Genomic DNA, 22734 nt, shown 5'->3' with positions numbered 1-22734 from the left:
TAAGCAAGGAATACACTTTCTATTAAGCAGATAGCTTTATATATAGTTTTATTATAGAGCTTTATTAACTTTTTCCACTTAAACAGTCACAATATTGAGCCCAAATTTCTACTCCAACCCCAATAACAAAGGTTAAAATTTGCCATCCTAGCAGAAAATAACCAAATAAATCCTAAGTTCAAACACCACTACTATGCCTAATCCATCAAGAATATTTAACAAATCAGTATATATATATGTATGTATATATATATATATATATATATGAACCATATAGTTACTAATACACTCAGTTCAAGGCTACATGCAAAACAGGTTAAATTAAAGATCCAATAAATACCAATGTAAATGCAAATTTTAAAATACCAATGTAAAAACAAGAGAATATTCACAAATTCAAAAGAGAGTCCATTGTATTAAGATTTCCTCACATGATGAATCTAACAGAAAATGTTAACAAATTATAGCAGGCTTTTATTATTTGTGTTTCTAAGTGAATCATTTCCTCCAAAATGTTCTGACAGTATCTCTGCTTTGATTTAATATTTCTAAATATAACAAGTTTTCTTTAAATGTTCAAGACTTCACATATATTCTAGTACTCTAAAAATGGACATTATTTCTAAAGAAGTTGATAATTACTGAGTGGCTCACCCAAATTTGTTCAAAAAGTAACAGAATTGGAGCCAGGTTCAGTGGCACACATAGCTACTCAAGAGGTTAAGCCTGGAGGATCACTGAGGATCACTGGAGGATCACTCAGGAATTTGAGACCAGACTGAGCAATATAGTGAGACACTCCACTACCAAAACCACTGCCACACCTTGGTCTCTTAAAAAAAAAGTAACAGAATTGGATCTAACTGTTTGCCTGAATGCTTACAGAATATTCTTTCCTGATTTTTACTTAGTATCTTTTTCTGATTTGAGTTCTGAATAAGTTCTTAATGAAAAGGTTACTAGAACCTAAGAACAAAGTTCAGTGAATCCTTTTAACGGATATAACATTCCCTTAAATATTTTCTTCCAATGCTATCAAAGATATTAGAGATACTATTAAAAGATAGAAGGAATTGTCTTATGCCTTCTACTTTCACAGCTAGTTTCACTTTTGTCAAAGCTCAAATTTGTAAGCTTTGGCCTTAGAAAGAGCTGGGCATTTTAATTCTCCAGCTCTAACCTGGAAAGACTTCTTCAAGGAATGAAGATATCAATGAATGAAACTGTACTACTACAAAAAGCAGATACTTCTACATTTGCTATCATATTTAATTTTCAGAAAAACCTTATGAGGTAGCTATTATTATCCCAATATTCAGATCAGAATATAAGTCTCGAACCAATAAGTAACCTGCTTGAGATCCTCCAGCTAACTTCCTAGGTGGCCAACAGTGCGATTCCAAACCCCATGCTGTTCTTACCACGAGTGCCACCATCATTCCTTCACCTTATTCTCTATTATCTGTCAAAATATATCAGGGGTTTTTTTAGTTGGACGGTAGATCACTTAATTTAAACCCTTTATTTTGTACATGAATGCACTAAGAGAGGTAAAATGCTTTATCTTAGGACAACCAGCTATTTAGTAACAAAGTCTAAGCCCTTTCTAAGCACTCTACATTATTATTAACATGAAGAAAAAAGAAATCACAAATAGTAATCTTCAGCTAGACCTTTTTAAATATAATTAGATGTTACAGTTCTTCTCAAAAATGTTAGGATCTTAATTTGTTAAGATAATTGATTTCTATAACTTCTTCTGGTACTAATGAATGTAATATGTTTTAATATTCTAAAATGAAGAAAAATTAATGGATAATTAATGATACTAATATAAATAAAGGTAAACCCCTACTGTCTATAGCATATAAGTACAGCCTATAAGAGTAGAAACCATGGGAGACAGTCATATCTGAAACTAAATCAAATAAAAATAACTTGGTTGACAACAATAGAATCTGACTCAATATATTTGGAGAGTAAAAGAGAGTCGTGTAACCATTAGAATTCTTCAAATTAAATACTCATTAAGTCAATATACTCACATCTTTGTCAATTTAAAAATTAGCATCTAACACCTATACTATCTTATCCTCTCCGTTTTTCACTAGGACACACAGGATGTCTGTTTATCTGCAAAATTTTCACAAGAATATACTTATCTAGCAAATACAGAATACGAATAAGTTTATATTTAAGAACCTTTTGCTCTCCTAACAGGTTCTGATGCTATAAACCGATAGGGGATTGGTAATAGGTATGAGATCTTCTTAATGAACACAGTAATACCTTTAAATTCTAAGAAATGAGAGAGAACCTGAAGATTCTGATAGCATCAATAAGTAAAACATAAGAAGGACAAAGCACAAACAACACAAGTCATCAGGTAATACAATAGGGTAAATTGATATTTAATTTATGTGAATTTAACTATGATTCACCTGTATGAATTTAACCAGCAACTTTGCAACAAGAAATAGAATAATGTAGCAATTAAGTCCACAATTTCCCCCAAATAAGAGTAAGCCCTGGAGTGAGTGTGAGATGGAAAATGTGAATCTGCTGTTTCCTCAGTCAATGCATGACAAAGTCTCACCTGTTTCCAGGGTCTCATATGTGCCAAAGATGATTCCAATGTCAAAAGATACACACATGTATTCTAAATGCTTAACTAAAGAAATAGCAAACTGTTCCAACAAACTGCTGAAGAACAACAATATGGCTTCATGGACTTATTTAGAAATATTATGCTGGGATCCAATGTAGTACTTTCCTAAGGAACTCCCCCTCCTTCTCAAGAACAGTGTAGTCTCTGTGAGATTATCACCTTTTGCACTAAAGTTAGACCCTGAATCCCATCTCTCCATAAAATAAGATTTCACTGTATATATATAAAAAAAAAAAAAGGCCATTACTCTTTATAAAATTAATGTGCAAAAAGAAAAAGAACTTTTGTGGTAGAGGCTGACAAAGTCAAAAATTCGGGAAAACTATGTGAGACTAATAAAGGTGGTCTTTTATGTAAATTTTGTCCAACTTGCTATTAATATATGAATCACTTAATGCATATGAATCAGCTATAAACTAAGTCTTACCTAAATTATCTGAAAGAATTTTTATATCAAAGCTTCAAAAATTACCCAAAGCTACCAGTAACCCAAAATTCCCTAAAAGGCATATTGGAGGTGAAAAGTACCCAGGTGAAAATAGGTCATGTTTGCCCTCTGCCAATTAACACAATTGACTGTTGGAGACAGTCTGGAAATGTTTATACTTTTATGCCAGTCACCGCTGTTAACTTTTCAGGTCACTAACAATAAGCTACCAAGTATAACTTTCAAGCTCTACATTCAATATGAATGTTTTCCACATCCCACTAGCAATTATACAGTAGGAGAGAATCAGGTTTAAAAAAAAAATAGGAACAAAATATTTCACAATTTCTAAACTTCTTTCTATTTCTGAGTGAAAGTATGCTTCCCCAGCCTAACTCACACCTTGGCACTGAAAGAAAATGATAATGTTTATACTCTACCCTGCTGCTAACCAACAAGCGAGTTTGGGGCTAGCTGACTGGCTGAGAACTCCAGCTCCCCCCAGATACTACCTGGCTGCCCCAAGGGCTTAAGAGGCCAATCAATAGCTCAGCTGACCTCTGCCTACTTGTACCTTAGTTGAGTGGCTGGCTATTCTCTAGAAAAATTTAGTTACATACTGTATTTTGCTCCCCAAAATTCTCTGATTCTTTAGTACTATAAGTATTCTAATACCCAGAACGCCCCACCAGAAAATAGCAAGAACAATTCTCAATCTAATCCTTTATTAAAGTCATTCTCTTACTCTTCAAACTTGGCAAATGGAAATACGTCACCTACCCTCAGGAGAGTTTGGTGCTTATCAAAACTAAATAATTAGCATTTTCTGAGAATAGAGTTTATTGGACAAGCCAAGGACCTCACTTAAGACAGGTGGCAGAGTAATTCCTACGAAAGCACAGTGGCTATGTTACTAAATTGTAAATTATTTTCAACCCTTCTAAGCCAATAAAAGAAGTGATTCAGTGCTTATAAATTTCAAAGGTCCAATAAGACAAAACATAAAAGCACACAGAATAATGCCTGGCATATATTAGTTGGTCAATGGATGTTATGTATTATCATTATCTTCTCGATCATTTAAATGTGGTAGTATCAGGTATAGTGGTTACTGTTTGTGCTCTGCATCTACCCAGACACTCACCTTTGATCAGTACCAGGCTGACTAGAATTTCCCTTACTCACAGGAGAAACCATGAGGTAGCTCAGCCATCTAAAAATTTTATATAATATTATGAAGAAATCAGTGTCCCTTCAGCCTCCAAATGAGGCCTGACTCACACTAACTGAGGCAAGGCAATTTATGTATGAGTTTACTTCTTGACATAAAACTTTTTCATGTATATAATTTTTTTTAGGAATTACTATTAATTAGGCCCCATTTTAATTTGTATTTTTAAACTTGTTCTATATCTTAACCTATAGAATCTCTCTCCATCTCTAAAGATTACCACTCATAAAAAATATAGAGCCAAAATATATAGGATTAGGTAGCACTATTTTATTCATAAAGGGCATGTGTACCCTTGAAAAGCAGCATAAATATGACATTATGTGGCAGCAGTCTTATTATTAAATAGTCATTACCATGCTGACCTAAAATACCTGAGTGGGTGACTATTACATAACTTTTAAATAACTAGAAGCAAAATAACTTACTTCCAAAGCTAAGACATCTATAAATTATTATGTACATCTGTCTACAGCAAGACATATTTGATAAATTTAAATAGCATAATAAAACTACTTTTGGACTCTAATTTTCATATTTTCTTGTGCTTTAGAATCACATGAGGTCAATATACATTATGAGTAGTCAAAAAAGTAGAGAAAATACCCCAATAAAAATGGGGATGAAATTTTGACCATCGTTCACATGAGGCAGAAGACCTTTTGGTTTCTCATTTTAAAATAAGACCATGCTGTAACTAGCAGCATATTTTTATTAGACAATTTCTTCTCTTATTTTAGCACTGACAAATAGTATCATTCTCCTCCTCTCTTAACAAAAAAGAATGACTACTGTATGCCTGCCTCAGTGGAGTGTTTTGAGACCCAATATTTTTAAAGAGTTTTAAGCCCTGTAGCTGAAGCTACTAAGTAAATACAAAGTATTATACTTGAAGATGGTAATATAAAAGCAAAAATGCCTTCATATAATAGAAAATTACATTTATAGTTGGCACACTGCCATACCACCCTTGTGGATTTCTTCTCTCAGAGCTCATACTCTATGAAAAGTCACTGTGGGTGAAAAAAAGAAATCCCACAGAGAGTTCATGTAGCCTACAATACAACATTAGTAATTAAGGAACTGGTATTCTTCCTCTATATTCATCTGGGAATCATTTCCACTAATTAGGAGAAAAGGAACAATGATTTGTTAAAAATGGTGGCTACATACAACTCAGTCTCAATTCTAATACCTAGGTTACAAAGCAGAATATTGTACCACTGAACAATTTTTTTTTCAAAGAGCAAACTATTATATGAGCCATCTAGGCAGTATTCAACTATCCTCCTAGATAATATATTCCGAGATAACATATTCCTAAAAAATATTTTCCAGATTAATTTATGTTTCTAACATAATAGTAAACTACAGCATTGCAAATTCAAATTCAATTTTAATAACATAAACATTAGGTGCTTAGGTGCCTACTATGTAAAAGCCACTGTAATAGGCATTTCACAGACATTATTTCATTTCACTCTATAAATAACACTATGAGGCAAGTATTACTACCCACATTTTCAAATTGGGAAATTTGCTACCAAAAGATTCAGTTTCTTGCCCACAGTTTAACTCAGCCTTCTTACTTCAGTTCCGATGTTCCCTCTATTATGTCAGAACAGGTTGTGTCTGGCTGTGCCAATAATCAACTGACAAATCATTTAACCTTAGTGGGCCCAAGTTTTCTTATCAGTAAATTTAGAGGGTTGATGTATTTCTGAGATGGGTGTATGTGTGTGTCTTTATAAAATGTACCACTGTAGTCATTTTAAAGTGTACAATTTGGTGACTTCCAAGACAATCACCGTGTTGTGTAACCATCACAATCTAACTCTGGAACATTTTCATCACCCACAAAAAAAAAAACCTATATACCATTAAGGGCTCACTCGCCATTCTTCCCTTCTCCTAGGCCCTGGCAACTGATAATCTGTTTTCTATTACTGTGGATTTCCCTAATCTGGACATTTTATATCAGTGGAATCATACAATGTGTAACATTTGTGTCTGGCTTCTTTTACTTAGCATAATATTGTCAAGGTTTATCCACATTATAGCACATATCAGTACTTCATTCCCTTTTATGACTCAATAATACTCCATTTTATGTATATACCACAATTTCCTTATCCATTGATGGATACTTGGGTTTGCTATAGTCTGAATGTGCCCCCCAAAATTCATATGTTGAAATTTAATTGCCAACAGAATAGTATTAAGAGGTAGGGACTTTAGGAGGTGATTAAGTTATGAGAGCAAAGCCCTTATAAAAGCTTGAAGGAATGGGTTCACTCTCCCCTGCTCTTCTGTCATGTGTGGACACAGCAAGAAGGCTCTCACCAGACACCAAATGTCGGCACCTTAATGTTGGACCTTTCAGCCTCCAAAACTATGAACCTTATAAATTACCCAGTCTCAGATATTTTGTTGTAGCAATACAAATAGACCTTTTTTTCATACTTAAATTATGTCTCAACAATTGGATTATCTTATTTGTATGTATAACGAAGGGTTAGAAAGTATCCTTTAGTGTGATCTATGCTAATATGGGATATAATATGGGATACATTACATAAAATACAACATTTGGAAAGTTCAGATGTGTTCATGGTAATAGCTCAGAAATATCTGAAGGTCTTTCCAAAATCAGTCAACACTGATATGACCTTTAAGAAGATTAAAATATTTTAAATACCTATAACAAAATTCATGATTTGAATAGCAAACATACTTTTTTTTTACTGAGAACTCTGTCCTAAATAGATCTGTTGTTTTCTTTTTAAGTGATATAGTCTATTTGTTCATGAGACATAAACATCAATACTATATAGCCTTACAATAAGATTTGTTAATAAATGCAGCCTCTTTTGAACTGACATCATACATGACTTTACTTACTACATAAAAGTAAACAGTGTCTCTCATTGACTAAAAGGGCAAAATTGTTTTGATTTAATCAAATAAAAGGAAAAGAAAATATAATTTGAAATCTATATAATGATAATCTTATAAAAAGAAAAGAACGACAACAAAATCTTGCATTTTAGAATAGGTTTCAATGCCTTGAAACATACGCACATTTTATAGGATCAACTGCTAATTATTAAATAAGCAAAATGATACAGTTTCCTACTGATGAATATGGCATAGGACTCAGGTAAAATTGACCGGTTTCAAATCCTAGCTCTACTGTTTACTAATTGTATAACCTGGGAAAATTATTTAACCTCTCTGTGCTTCCATTTCTCCATCTATCAATAAAATAAGGATAATAATAAGAATTCATATTTGGAAGAGTTGTTTTAAATATTAAAGTAGGTAATACCATCTCTAGTACAGAGCAAATTCTAAAAAAGGCCCCTTTTTCCCCTTTTCCTCATACTAAATAGAACTGTCACACATTTTGGAAATAAGAATGAAGATCTCTAACTCAGAAAACTACTATGAAAAGTTCTAAATTCAGCAAAAATCATTATCACCTGTCCATAAAGAACCTGCTACAATCTGACTATAACCTATTTATCATTAAGATAAATGAAAGTTCTCTTGTCAAGGTGATTTCATCCTACCTGTTGCATAAAAAAAAAAAAAAAGAAACGCAAGGATTCTTTCTTAAAAGATACACAAATAAAATTTAGAATCCCTGTATTAACAAAACATGATTATTTTAAACAGCAAATTCACTGGGAAAATACAGTAAGATTAAAAGCAAAATTTAAGTATTTTAGTGTTTTTAAGATATTCAAAGTTAAAGTGTTGATGTCATGCAAAATTACCAACATTTGTAACATATTTGCTATTCTCTATAAATAAAGAAAATTCAGCTGACTATAATTGGCCTGGAACTACTTACACTATAATCTAAGAGAGCCATTATTTTATTCCCTTTTATCATAAAGAAATTAATACACATAACAGAATGTAACAAAAAAAGTCAATAGTGTAGAAAGCTTTTTACTAAATTTCATTTTGGCAAATGATCATATACAAATTAAAAGCTGAATCATGATGATTTCATTTATTTGTCCTATACATATCTGATTAATAGGCATTAATTCTGTTTATGGGAACAAAAGAACTCTATTGTTATATACAGATTAGAAATGTAAACACTTAGCATTTCCCACAACTACTGACTTCACAAATTATTTTGAATGTTATTTCAAATAACACTGAATGCCAGAAAAAGTTAGGTAAGCAAAGCACTCTACTGCCCCCTAATGAAATAAACTTTTTAAAAAACCAGAGAACAGGACAATAATCTTACTTCGCTAAATGCAGTAGACAAACACTGAGACAATTAAATGAAAACAACTACAATATATATCAAAATACTGTAGGAAAGCTACAATCACCCAGCTTTCATGATAAAATTAGCACCAAAACAGGAAAGCCTTGAGACAAAAATGTTCTGAGAAAGGAGACCACAGTCAAACAATGTTATCTAGTGTGATAGCAATTAAAACTTCACTGCAGGCTACATTTTTCATGTGTATGTTGGAAATGAAAAAGAAGAACAAAAGCTCTTTAGAAACTACACTCTTTGGTGAATTACAGTAAGTTTTCAGTTCAATAGCTCAAAAGTAAACACCATCAAAATATTTTCCCCCAATTTACACTGACTCTAATCCTCTCTAAAGTATTTTACTGTATGTATATATTCAGGATTATTATCCTGCAAAAATACACATTTAAAAGAATTTTACCTAATGTTTCCTATTTTAAACAAACACCAATTTGATAAGTATGACACCTTTGTACTTTATGGTACTTTATATCATAAACTAAGCAGTGATAACTTTTAATCTTCCTTTTAATAAAAGTTCTCCCTTCCTTTAACAAATTTAGTTTTTAAAACATACTCCATACCCCTACTCCTTTTGCTTAATATTACAATCTGTCAAGAATTCCTGAAATCTCATTTTAGAACAGAGCAAATATTTGGCAGAAAAGTTTATGGCCCTTAATACAGGAGTTACATAAAAGTTAACATCAAGGAACCAGATGAATTAAGAGTAAAAAGAATAGAATATCAAATCATAAAAACAGGGAGAATGTAAACAAAAGAAAAAGCAATAAATCCAAGCAGCAGTTCACTGAGGCAAGTAAGTATAGTAGTTAACTGTGCCTTTATAGCTAGGGCACATCACATCACTTGGAGGGCATGTTTCTGCCCATGTTGACAGTCGTTCTATACTTCATTATGTGTCCACTATTGAGAAGATATAAGAAATAGGGACAAAATCCTCCCAATGCCATAGGATAGAAAGACAATGCAAAGACAAAAGTCATTTAAGTCTGTATACAAGATGAAAAGGAAATATCCTTTACATTTGTGTGCTGTTGCTCTTCTTCCAAGTGTCTGTTAATGAAAATAATGTTCTAGCTCTGCAAGTTAAAAGGCTAACCAACATGTGTGTATATATTTATTCAAAATTTCAAAATAGTAACACACATAAAAACATAAACGCACTCACACCCATATCTCAGATGAGTTAGATTTCACATCTATATTATTGACTTTCTGAGTAATATAAACTAAAGCATGGCTGTTTTACCAGAAGCATTACTGTTTCATTCCTACTACCTAAAATATAACAGACACATAGGCATATTTTAAAGCTACAAAGAAGCTAGGAGGACTTAAGAAACCCAAAGTCAAGCACTGCCAAAGTCATGATACTTAAAGCATATCCAATATATGGTTGAAATAGTATCCTTCCAACCTATAAAATGCTTTTAGCTACTCAGACTTAGCATACAGTAGTCATCAGAAAAAGAACAAGAAGATGTATAACTACCTGGAGTATGCATATATGTATATTTGCATTTTTACTCCTGGAATAGTCCAATCTACACTAGTGAGTTCCAGATTATTATCCTAAACCTAAAGGAATGCCTTCCCCAGTTCATGGGAGGAAAAAAGGGACTTTCTACACTTTCCTTCTCCTACTCACCAATAAATATGTGTATATATGTATGTGTGTGTGTGTGTGTATATATATATATATATATATATGCAAAATATAAACAAGAAAAAAAGGGAGGGAGAATGCAAGGAATGGGGAGTAAAAAGGTAATCATTTCATCAAGAAATATTAATAAATCGAGAACTTTGGCTTAAAACAAAGGGGTTTACTTATTTTAGTACAAAAATAGTTTTATTAATGATGGTAACAGCATGCATTTATTGAGCATATACCATGATTCTAAGCACTTGACTTTCCCTATACTAGGTATTTAATCTTCATAAAAATCCTGTGAGATAGAAACTATTACCCCCATTTTACTGATGAAGAAACTGAGACTCAAAAATAATGTAACATGCCCAAGGTTACACCACCACTAAATTTTAGAGCATACAGCAGTACCCCTTTAAACGCAGGAGACATGTTCCAAGACCTCCAGCAGATGTCTGAAACCATAGTACCAAACCCTATATATGTTTTTTTTCCCATACATGCATACCTAAGACAAACTTAAATTTATAAAATAGGCACAGTAAGAGATTAACAATAACTAATAATGAAATATGAATAATTATAATATACTGTAATAAAAGTTATGAGAATGTGATATTTCTCTCTCTCACACACATACACAAACTAACTGTACTATATTCATCTCTTTTGGGATGGTAGTTGACCATGGATAACTAAAACCACAGAAAGCAAAACTACACACAAGGGGGAACTACTGTACATATATACCAGTCAGTTTGACTCTTAACTACTAAGTTTATATTACTTTCCAGTGAAAATATATGAAATAAAATGATACTTTTGAGATGCTGCAATAAATTATTTATTAATATAAGACCCAAGTCAATTTTATATAATTTTGTAGTCATGTAACCTGTGCTAGGTGCAGGTCTAGGTTCTTGAAGACAGAAATGTGCATGATATAATAAATAATAGTGAAAATACTAACAAAAAAGTAATAATATCCCCATCCTTCAAGGCCCATTATAAACAGTAACATTTCTTCCATTTTTCTCTTATCACATTCTGCCATTATAATCTCTCCTTCTTAAGATCTTCCATAAAACCTCATTTTCAATTCTATTTTCTCTTAAAATGAGACAAAGTCTCATCTATTGAAGGGACTTTTTTTCCCTCTTTTCCCTCTTTTTCCCTCTTTTTTCCCCCTCTTTTCTATATTAAAAAGATAATCAATTACAATATAAAATATAATAGCTCTCATTAAATGTAAAATATATATTTCTCTATATGCCAAAGTAAGAAAAACTATTCCATAGCAACTCTTTGATCTTTGGTAATCATGTTCAAGTTGTTCTGAAATTAATGCTAAAGGAGAAATCACCATGTGGTATAATACTAACCCAAAATTCTATTTTGTAAGATCTGGGATTTAAACCATGCCCACATACCACACACACACAAATACAATTCAGGTCACCATCATATTATTCTAGGCAATGGCTAGACAACAAACAATACTCCCTCTATCATATGTATGCAGCTTAAAACACAAAATACCCAGGAATATCCAGAAATATTTAAAACATTAAAATCATAATTTTATATTGTCTCCAATTTTTTCATTGCAGAATTTAAAAGACATTATGAAATGTTCTAGTAAGAAAGGTACCTTGCAATATAAGCTATTTCTTCAGATAAATAACAGTGATATTTAAATGTGACATCAAAAGCTGTCACAAATAAAGATCAATTTATTAATCCTTTCTTAATTTTAACTAAATATGTTTAGATTTTAAATCCAGAAACAAAGACCCTCCTAAAAATAAAACCTAACAAACAAAAATGCATCATTGCAACAGGATACCATTACTTACCTTTGAATCTTCATTGCTCACTCCTAGTTGTAGCACAGCCTGAGGAGATTTTAGTTTTGCTTGAGCAGAGTGAGCCATTTGAAGGTTAAGCTGCCATCCGACAGTTTCTAGCTATAAAAGACAAGCGCAGATTGGAATCAGATGGTACAGAAGGAAGAAAATGGTCAACTTTAAGCAAACCTCCACTCAACAGGAATGAACAAAGATAGCCTGGGCTTCATGGAATGTCAGTTCCAGGGCTCCTTTAACCTGTATACTCTGCAAATTCTCCCTTTGGGCTCATTAGATTGGCCTCTTGCCATGCCTGTCAAATTCAACAGTAAAAGTGATTTTTAAATACACTCTATTCTAAAAATAAAAATTCTAAGACTAAGCAATGAAATATACTAAAACAGCCAGAGCTTTTTGAATAGTAAATTACTATTTTAAACAGTATTTTTTAAAACCAATGAATTTTTAATTTCAAATTTCAGCTAGTAAATAGCATAAATTGTTGAAAAGCATTTTAATGACTTCCCATTATCTTTCAAACATCTTTGTATTAGGTACTATAGAGGTAGACTTGCTTTTTTTTTCTAATTTATAGGGAAACTGAAGCACCTACATGGTAAGAGGTTCACACCTTTAGACACAGTTAGTGAGACTGGAATAGAGCCAGGCAAAGAATTGATTATCTACTAGTCAGCAGGTGTTATCCAATAGACTACCATACTCACCAAATTACTCTAACTTACTGTGGTTTCCAGTTATGACAGAAACTAATTAGAGCATGTCCTTTGAATGTATTAATTAACACAATGGCAAAATTTAATCAAGTAAGACAAAAATAGTAAAGAAAGACTAAGGTAGTGTAAATTTTTTAGAATATTAAGCAGCACAAATGTGGCTTTATTGAACTTGACAGCTTATTGGTACTTCCAATCTCAGGAGTATAAGATTTTAGATTTAATTTCCTGTAAAACTCAAGTATCAATATTTAGGGCTGTTTTGTGAAATGCAATTGTCATGTGCCTCTGAGAACCTGACCCTAACAATGCATTTAGTAAAACTACCTTAGCTATACTGGGTAAGAATGGCAGCCTCACAACAATTTTTACTTGACCAGAATGCTAATCACTTAACTTGAAAGACTGTTCAACAACTAGAATCACAGCAGTGACTCAAAGCCAAGTTGGAAAGAGAGCAATGAAAGTATTATCTATTCGAGAGAGGATGTGATGAGAAAATAAAGATACAGTTCTGTTCTTTCTGACACTGATCCTTTTAGAGATTATGGGTAAAAGGAGGGAAGATACTATAGAGACATAATCTATAATACCTAATAAGTAAAAAAATCAATTTAACGGTGCATGTTATAATAAGTAAGGATCTTTGATGTACTCATCTTCAACACTGATTATAGTAAGCATAGTGTTTAATACTATCCTGCTACTATTTTCAAAAGTCACATGTAATAGATTCTCCAATAAAACAGGAATACGTTATAGCCACACCCATATATCCAAAGCATCTTGACACATGTCATATCTTAATTGAAAAGCACCTTTCAGGTATTCATCTGGACTTGTACAACACTGCACTGACATTACTTAAGTGATCCTATCTCTGTCCTTTAGGCACTTAACTGATGAAGACAAATATTAAGTGATTAAATTAAAACACATACCCCCATTGTGGTGAAGCCTTGACATTAATTAATGTGTGCTTAGGCACTACGTGGAGGTGGTGTGGGGAAATTAAAAACAGCCCTGAACTTATGAAGCTTATGCTATATGGCTCAAACTATCACTCACTAACTATGTAACCCTGGCTAAGTCATAATCTCTCAAGATCTCAATTTCCTCATATAAAATGGAAATAAATCTATCTGAACTATCTTCTTTTCTGAGTTACTGATAATAACAAATAAGAAAATGCACATTCAAAATGTTTTGGAAACTGCAAAGTATTATAAATATAAGGCATTTTGGCCACCTAATTATTTCTATAGTATCTTTCAAGTATTTTCCAGAATTTATGACCCAGTTGAGACCCTTATCACCCATCTCTTCCCAGACTGCCACAGTAGTCTTCTAAGAGGGCTACCTGCATCCTATTGAACCCAATCCCATCATTCCATTTCCCTTCTTAAAATTCTCCAATAGCTTCTTACTACCCACAAAATAAAATCCAAACTGTTCTTATTATACAAATCCCTCAGCATGTGATGCCTAATTACCCTTCTAGTCCTATGTTCTAATACACCTTACTAATTATCTATAATTTAGCCACATTGAACCAAATGTCATTCCTAGAACACACTATGCTATTTCACGTCTATTCTTTTGCTCCAGTGTCACCTCCTGGTTTCCCTTCCCTCTATAGTTTGCCACTCTGTTCACTCAGCACTGTGCATCCTTCTCTATTAGCATTTAGATCAGTATATTGCAATAATTTGCCTACATTATTAGGCAATGTAAACTGTAATCTCCATCAAAAGAAGGCTGGAGTCTCATTCCCCTTTATATCCCTGTGACCTACAACCACCTCTGACCGAGTCAACACTGAAAGATTCTTCTCAAACAAGTGATCAGTCACATAATATATATGAGGTTTCAAGAGGGAGCATTTACATGAAAATGAATGTCAGCAAGAGGAGGGAAAAAAGTTATTTCCACTTGGATATGGCTCTGTGGAAGGCAAGATTGTAACTTAGAGAGCTGGCATGTGGTTGATTCTTTACACACACATACAAACACACACTCCAACACACACACACAATAAATTTTGTTATCTGCAGACCAAAGCATGTTCAGAAACCCTTTTCATAATGTGTAAACATTATCCTAGTTTTCATTCAGTTTACTGAGTAGCAGTTAAGAGCGTGAGCTGTGGAGTTCCATATTAGTTGACCTTAAGCAAGTTATATATTCATCTCTCTAAGCCTGTGTCCTCATCTGCAAAATGGAGGCAATAAAACCCACCTCATTAAGTTGTTACAAAGGATTAAATGCTATATCATCACATATTTAGTGGTATCTCCTCTCCTGACTTCTCTAATTCAATATTCTTTCCAATCTCTCTATATCTTTCTCTAAATAGATACATGTATATTTATAATACAGCTATGAGTTATCCTTCTTTGTTCATATTATGTTATCTTTTTGAAAATACAACTTAGAACTATATCATCAATGCAAGAAACTATCAAGTATTTTCATTTAAAATGATAAACAAAAACTACTTTAAACTATTATATTCATAATATATTTATTACATTCATTTTAGGAAATTATTAAAAAGCAACAAGTCATTAAATGAAAACAGAATGGCTAGTCTGCAAACTTCATGTTAATCAAGACTTTGTTACTTATTCGCAAAACTACTTAGCCATGCAGCTGGAAGAAATGACAAAATAGAGCAGTCATTTAAATATTTTGGGTCACAGACCATTTGATAACTGAATGAAAGGTACAGAATCTCAGAAAAATGCACACACATTCAGAACTGCATCCAATTTTGAAAGACAAATGCCCTACCCACTCCCCAAGTTGAACCAAGTTAAGAACTCTTATTAGGATTTAGAGTTTCTCTGATCTCAACTAACAATGAATGAGAATGACTGATATAACAAATGTCCAGGAGATGGAGAAGCAGGGTCAACAAATTCATAAAGTATATTCTCAGACCCTGGATAACAACAAAAAACCAGTAAGTAGATATGTATGTATGTCACTACTTACTCTGCTTTATCTTCTTAAAGCTATCATAATATGTATAGTATTTATTTGTTGACTATCATCTATGATTCTAAGCTCCTTGACAACAGAGGTTTCTGTCCTTTTTCTCAGTGCTGTATCATAATATATTAATCTATAGTATTTATTTGTTTGGTGACTATCACCTATGATTCTAAGCTCCTTGAGAACAGAGGTTTTTATCCTTTTTCTCAGTACTGTATCCAGAGCACTTAGAATAATACCCAGCATATAGTAGGCATTCTGTATCTTACCTGCTTAATTGAATTTGTATGAATCAGAGTATGCACAAGGAAAGGTAAATTTTAGAATCATGACTAAAAAGTATTTGTGGGTTGACTTTCTTAATTTCCAGAGCCTTTTCTATTGACTTTTGTGATTTAAAAATATTTGTCCTTTGCCTATATGACAGAATAAAAAAGTAAAAAAAAAAATTGTAGTCTCATATATGGGAATATGCACATACAAACACTCACACAAAGTTTTACAGAAAATAATCAGTATCTGGAAACCTTAAATGAAAAGAGAGATAACTAGTATTATAAAAGAATACTTACTAGTTACAGAAAGCAATAAAAAAAATAAAACAAAACTCTCTTTTCAGTGAAAATAGACAAAGAAAACTAATATCACTGTGAGATAGGTACTCTTATTATCCCTTTATAGATTAAAAATGTAAAACAAATGCAAACAATTGGTGAATCAGAGTAAAAAATATATGATTCCTACACCATTATAACAACTTTTCTCTAAGTTTGAAATTACATAAAAATCAAAATTTATAAGAAATTTATTCAAGTAAGAATTATCAGTGGATACTAAATCATAGTGGGGGAAGTTTGATGTGGGGTTGGATGTTTACATAGTCACAAAGTATCTACTCGCAATTGTTTTTTATTTACAAAAGAAATCACACAGTGGAGAAAACAAACACCACCACCTTACCAAAGAGATCAAAATTAACATCACCAAAATGTGAGAAATAGACATGGAGTATCTTGAGGTGTGATATTCTGCAAAGACTACAACATCACTTAAATAGTATTTTAGCCAAAAAATCCTTACCTGAATTAGATGATAAAGAAACAACAGAGGAATTAAAATATAAGGAATACCCTATAAAATAAGTGGCATGTATACTTCAGAAATATCAATGTCCTAAAAGACAAAGAAAAGCCAAGGAAGGAAATAATTCCTTACACTGCTTTGAATGTATATTATTTGCAGGTCTATAATAGACATTGATCATATAAATATGAACAAAACACAGTTCCTCTGTGAAGGTGAAAGTCTCACTATATGCCTCTGAGACTTGTAACCAAGAAATAAATAAGATAGTCATTAATATTTTAATTATGTTGAAACAACAAAATCTAGCATAGAGTTTTGCCTTAAGTTAGCTAAATAACATTCGCTTCTATTTAAAATAAAATTCTTTGTACATCATACATTTTTACACTAAAATACCAAGGAACTATTTAAAAGTAACTTGTTTTATTATTTCATATTCAAATTTCAAATTTAAGTCTGAGGGTCCCTATATCTTAATTAACATCCTAGGTTTAAATTGTCACCAAAATAACAATAAAACAGAAAAATAAGCCATTAATATTTTTAAAGTTTTCAACCCATGCCAAAACTATGGGTTAATATGGTAGGTAGTTCTCTGGCATCTCACCCACATTACTTCTTACCTAAAAATGTTACCAAACTGTCATTTCAAAATATAATGGCTTCATTCTCCCTCTAATTTCAATGTAACAACTTCAAAATAATCTTAAATTCTCATAATTGCTCTGTAAACCACACCCAAAACTAACCAAAATTATAATATTAACTCTTTAAAACTGAAAAAGAAAATGTAAGGTTATTGCCTAAATTATAAAATCAATAGCATTAAAGTTTTTTAGACCATGTTCCACAGTAAGAAATACTTTTTACGTTGCAAACCATTACACATACACAAAAGTATCACAAAACAATTTTTACCCAGAGCAGTGTTCTCTGAGAATTGCTATTATGTTTCTTTTTTTTAAAATAGTATTTCAGAATCTTCTAAATTTATTTCATTACCCATGACTAAACCACTAATAGGTCAGGTCATCTACAGTTTGAAAAACACTGCTCAGAAATAATGAATGAGTTTTAGAAACTATGTGTATGAGTATTCATGAAAGTTATTTTTTATTATAATAAATCATAAAAACATAATGTTAGAGCCATACCAAAATTGAAAAACCATCTAAGTTCTGTTGTTACAATCCACCTTTCATTTTATAACTGGCAAATAACATAAGCAGAAATTCTATCAATATATATGTAGGGCTCCTTACAGAAGCTACAGATGCCAAATTCTATCAAATAGAAAGAAGAACTGGTATTAATCCTCTGAAACTGTTCAAAAAAATGGAGGAGGAGGGACTCTTCCCTAATTCATTCTATGAAGCCAACATCACCAATACCAAAGCCAGGAAAAGACATGGCAAAAAAAGAAAATTATAGACCAATATCCATGATGAACATAGATGCAAAAATGCTAAAAAAAAATACTAGAAAACCTAACCCAATAGTAAATCAAAAAGATAGTGCATGCGGAGAAAAGGAACACCATGCAAACCAGGCACATTAAGAAGGCTGTACTGGTTATATAAATATCAAATAAAACAGACTTCTAGTCAAAGAGCTTTCTTAAAAATAATTTATTAGGAAGGCATAATAATCAAACACATACATGTGCCTTAAAATATATAAAGCAAAAATTGATGGAATTTTAAAACAGAGTATGCTTCAAATGCTAATACACAGGCTACTGCATACCAAATACATCTTCCAATAGTAGAAGAAGGGAAGATCAAGGGCAGAAATTATGATTTTCTTTTAGCTACCCAAATTTAAAAAGAAAAAAAATCTATTATTTTCTTCAATATGAGTAATAGATAAGAAAGGAAGATTGTTTAAAGAAGGGAAAGAAAGAGGTAAATTAAGAAATAAGGAGATTTTCAAGGAAAACTGGACAAAGATAGAGGTTAATAGGACTTAATATTTGGAGGCACATTTCTTTAGACATGATTTTGGGCAAATCTGAGCAGTTGCCTTTTTCAAGTGACAAATTCAGAGATAGGAGCAAATATCAGGGAATTGGACTCATATCCCTTAAGTACTGATATAACCTCCTTAATCAGAAACTGACTTTTTTTCAGGTTTTAAAATTGGGATGTAGATTTAATCAGTATTTCTGCAATTTTTTGTGTGAAATCTTTGAGCCTCCATAATAAGATTGTTTGTTTTTTAATCAGTCAAACCTGTATTCAGATTTGAGACCCACTACTCTTATTTGCATGATACCGGACAAACGACCTAATCCTCCTAATCCACAATTTCTTAACATTGTGTAAAAGAGAGGAAATTTAAATTTAACTATCTCATTTGGCTTTTGTGAGTAATAAGTAAGATGATAATAGATTAAAGTACCAGCAAAGCATCTGACAAACAAGAGATTAAAAATATGTTACTTTTCAGTCCTCCCTTTCACTTCAAAATCAGTGTCAATTATTTTCATAGTAATATTTTAGTCTCTTTAAAAGACCTTAAAAATTTTCAAACAAGTTAAACAATATCCTTTCATGTTTATCTAATTTATTTCATGGCAAGTGTTCCTCATTTGCTGAAAACTGTAATCAAAATTATGGGAGTGTGGGAAAAGGGAAAAATTATATTATCTCTTCAAAAGTATTTTAGGATCAAAACTTCTTCCCTTCCTGTGTATTGAATTGCAGGATTCAGTTCTAGACACATAGTGTGCCTTATAAAGCTTTATTTCTCTTAAATGCCATTGCTCCAAAATATCTCTTGGTCATATTCCAGTATCTATAACTATGTCCCAGTCTTATTCTTTCAATGCATAAGCACAGACTGATTCCTGGCATGGAATTCCAATTTCTCTTTCTCACGTCTGTTTCCTTTTGACCTCTGAATTACATACCTGTTGTTCTTCAAATGTACTGTATTAAATATCAGTTTGTTTTGGATATATCTCTTGTGTAAAGCCCAGAGCTGGTTTTACCCTATGATCCATTGTCCAAAGAATTTTCTATAAGTAGGTAATTTGGTAATTTCTATTTATTGTTATAAAGATGTTTGATCTTTGTTCTGAATGATTTTACATTATATATTCTGTTTTTATAACTTTTTAAATCTCATTATGTGATCTATTTGCTATATATGTATACGTTACTTTGGATACACATATAGAATGTATTCTCTGACCACAATGGTATCAAACTACAAATCAAAAACAGAAAGATCATTGGAAAATCCCCAAATATTTGGAAACTAAACAAGACACTTTTAAATAATCCATGAGTCATAGAGAAAGTCAAGAGAAATCAAAATATACATTGAACTAATTGAAAATGAAAATATAATGTATCAAAATGTGTGAAAATACAGTTAGAGTGCTAGCTTTCCTCCATCCAGACTCTTTTCCTTCCCTTCCCCTGCCCCACCTGTGGGTACCCAGAAAGGCAATTGACTCAGGGCTCTCAGGAGCTGCTGTTTTGCCCTGTTAGTGCATATACCACACTGGGGCTTTCACAGAGAGAGGGGCTCAAACTCTCCTCTTAAAGACCTGGAGAGGACTAAGGGCTGCTCAGACTGTAAGCTCCCTGCTCACCAGCCCTCCCTGTGCTGCTTGCCTGGCTGCTCCATCAGAGCAGGGCACACCCCAAAGTGGAGGGACATCAAACCTGCTTGAGCACCCCATAGGAAACTTGCACCAGCACACTTCTCCCTGCCATGGTCAGGGACTGATCTGCAGGTACTCAGGGACAGGCCCACAGCCACATCCCATACCCACAGGACTTGACTGTGTTGCTCAGGGACACAGAGGGGAGACTTAAGAACTAATCTTGGCACGTGAGGGAGCCTGCGTGGGTAGAAGTGAAAAGAAAGTGCAGTATAGGTCCCAGCCACAGTACATTCACAAAGCAGTCCTCCCCCCAAAGGAAGGCAGTGCTATCAGCCTAGGGTGGGATCCTGGACAGGAAAGGTCCCAGCCCACAGCACCATCATAGGAACTAGTTTGAGCTCCTGACTGCTAGCAGCCACGGAGCAGGAGAAGGGGTACAAGAGTAAAACCTGCTCCTGAAAGCCAGATTGTAAATCTCAGATGGTCCTGCCTCTATAAGCAGACTTTCTGGCTGGGTAGAGCCACTTCAGCCCCTCCCTAGCAGCTGTCTCCATAAACTAAAAACAGTCATTTGACCCCTGCTGAAACAACTACCTTACCAACTTTTGCAGAGCCTGAGAGCAAGCTCACCCAACCCAGCCCCATCCAGCCTCACTCCCTCACCTGCCTCTGCTGTGAAGGAGAATAAGGACTCACCTGGAAGTTCCAGGGCCTCACCCACCACCTGGGGCATTCCAGTGCTGCTCCTGAGGGTTAGAACTAGTCACAGGTCCCAAAAACACCACCACAGCTTATTCCTGCTGGCAAGCACCACCTACTGAAAAGGAGTCAATTTGCACAGCCCTTTACAGCATTTATTAACTCAACCACACAGGGTATGGGTGACTCTTACCCAAAAGCACTGCCTAGTGTCTCAGAAACTAAATTGGGCATGCCAATACAATTCACACTGCCAAGAAGACCACAGGACTGGGGAAAGAGAAAGGATTTCCAGACCCCCATTCTCCCTCAAAGAGAGACAAGGAATCTTCCCACACACACAGCTCACCACTGCTACAGCCTAAAAACAACTAGCAACTGAGAAAACCACCAGAGTAAGGATCTAATACCAAGGCATCCATCCAGAACCTGGATCACCCTCAAAGCACCCACAAACAAAGCCAAAAATTCTTATCCAACATATGCTACAGACACTCCTTTACAAGTGAAGGGGGAGGGGAACCCCATCTAAACAAAAGAAAATCCAGAAACAAGAATGATAGCTGCCCCACATGAGAAGAATTAGCAAAAGAACTCCACAAGTATGAAAAATCAGAGAGACAAGACACCCCCAAAAGGGAACACCATCTATAGCAATAGATATCAACCAAACTGAAAATACTGAAATGGCAAATAGAGAATTCTAAATATGGGTTGTAAGAAATCTCAATGAAATCCAGAAAAAAATGGAAAACTCAAAGGAAACCAGAAAAACAATTCAGGAAATCAGTGAAAAATTCACTATAGAGATCAATATCTTAACAAAAAACCAAATAGAACTTCTGGAAATGACAAATTCTTTAAGAAAATACAAAACACAGTGCAAAGTTTTAATAGACTAACTAGATCAGGCAGAAGATAGAATATCCAAGCTTGAAGACAACTTTTTTGAATGAACTTAGATAAAAATAAAGAACAGATCATTAAGAGAAATGAATAAAGCCTATAAGAAATATGGGATTATGTAAAATGGCCAAATATCAGAATCATAGGCATCCTTGAGGGTGAAGAAAAAACACACAAGGGCTGGAAAACCTATTTGAGGAAATAATTGAGGAAAATTTCTCTGGTCTTGTTAGAGATTTAGACATGCAGGTATAAGAAGCTCAACAAACACCTGGGAGATTCATTGTAAAAAGGCAATCACAAAGACACATAGTCATCAGACTGGCCAAAGTCAACATGAAGGAGGAACTCCTGCAACCTATGAGGTGAAAACACTGAGTAACTTACAAAGGAAAACCCATCAGGCTAACTACAGTCTTCTTAACTGAGACCTTACAAGCCAGAAGGCACAGGAGCCCATTTTCAGTTGTCTTAAATAGAACAACTGCCAGCCTAGAATTTTGTATCCTCCAAAACTAAGTTTCATCTATGAAGGATAAATAAAGACTTTTCCTGACAAG

The 22734-nt window shown here is 33.4% G+C and overlaps 1 protein-coding gene across 2 annotated transcripts in view; it reads right to left on the bottom strand.

Annotated features, from left to right (window-relative positions):
- COMMD10 (COMM domain containing 10) overlaps positions 1 to 22734 on the bottom strand; it is a 157478-nt gene that overhangs the window by 109001 nt on the left and 25743 nt on the right. For both annotated transcript variants that reach the window (XM_012763697.2, XM_012763698.3), the window contains exon 5: positions 12146 to 12256. In XM_012763697.2, coding sequence (XP_012619151.2) covers positions 12146 to 12256 — 111 coding nt within the window. The remainder of the gene's footprint in view (positions 1 to 12145; positions 12257 to 22734) is intronic.

This window comes from Microcebus murinus, chromosome 11 (assembly GCF_040939455.1).
Source record: "Microcebus murinus isolate Inina chromosome 11, M.murinus_Inina_mat1.0, whole genome shotgun sequence".
In the NCBI taxonomy this organism is placed as follows: domain Eukaryota; kingdom Metazoa; phylum Chordata; class Mammalia; order Primates; family Cheirogaleidae; genus Microcebus; species Microcebus murinus.
This window is presented reverse-complemented; position numbering and strand designations above follow the sequence as displayed.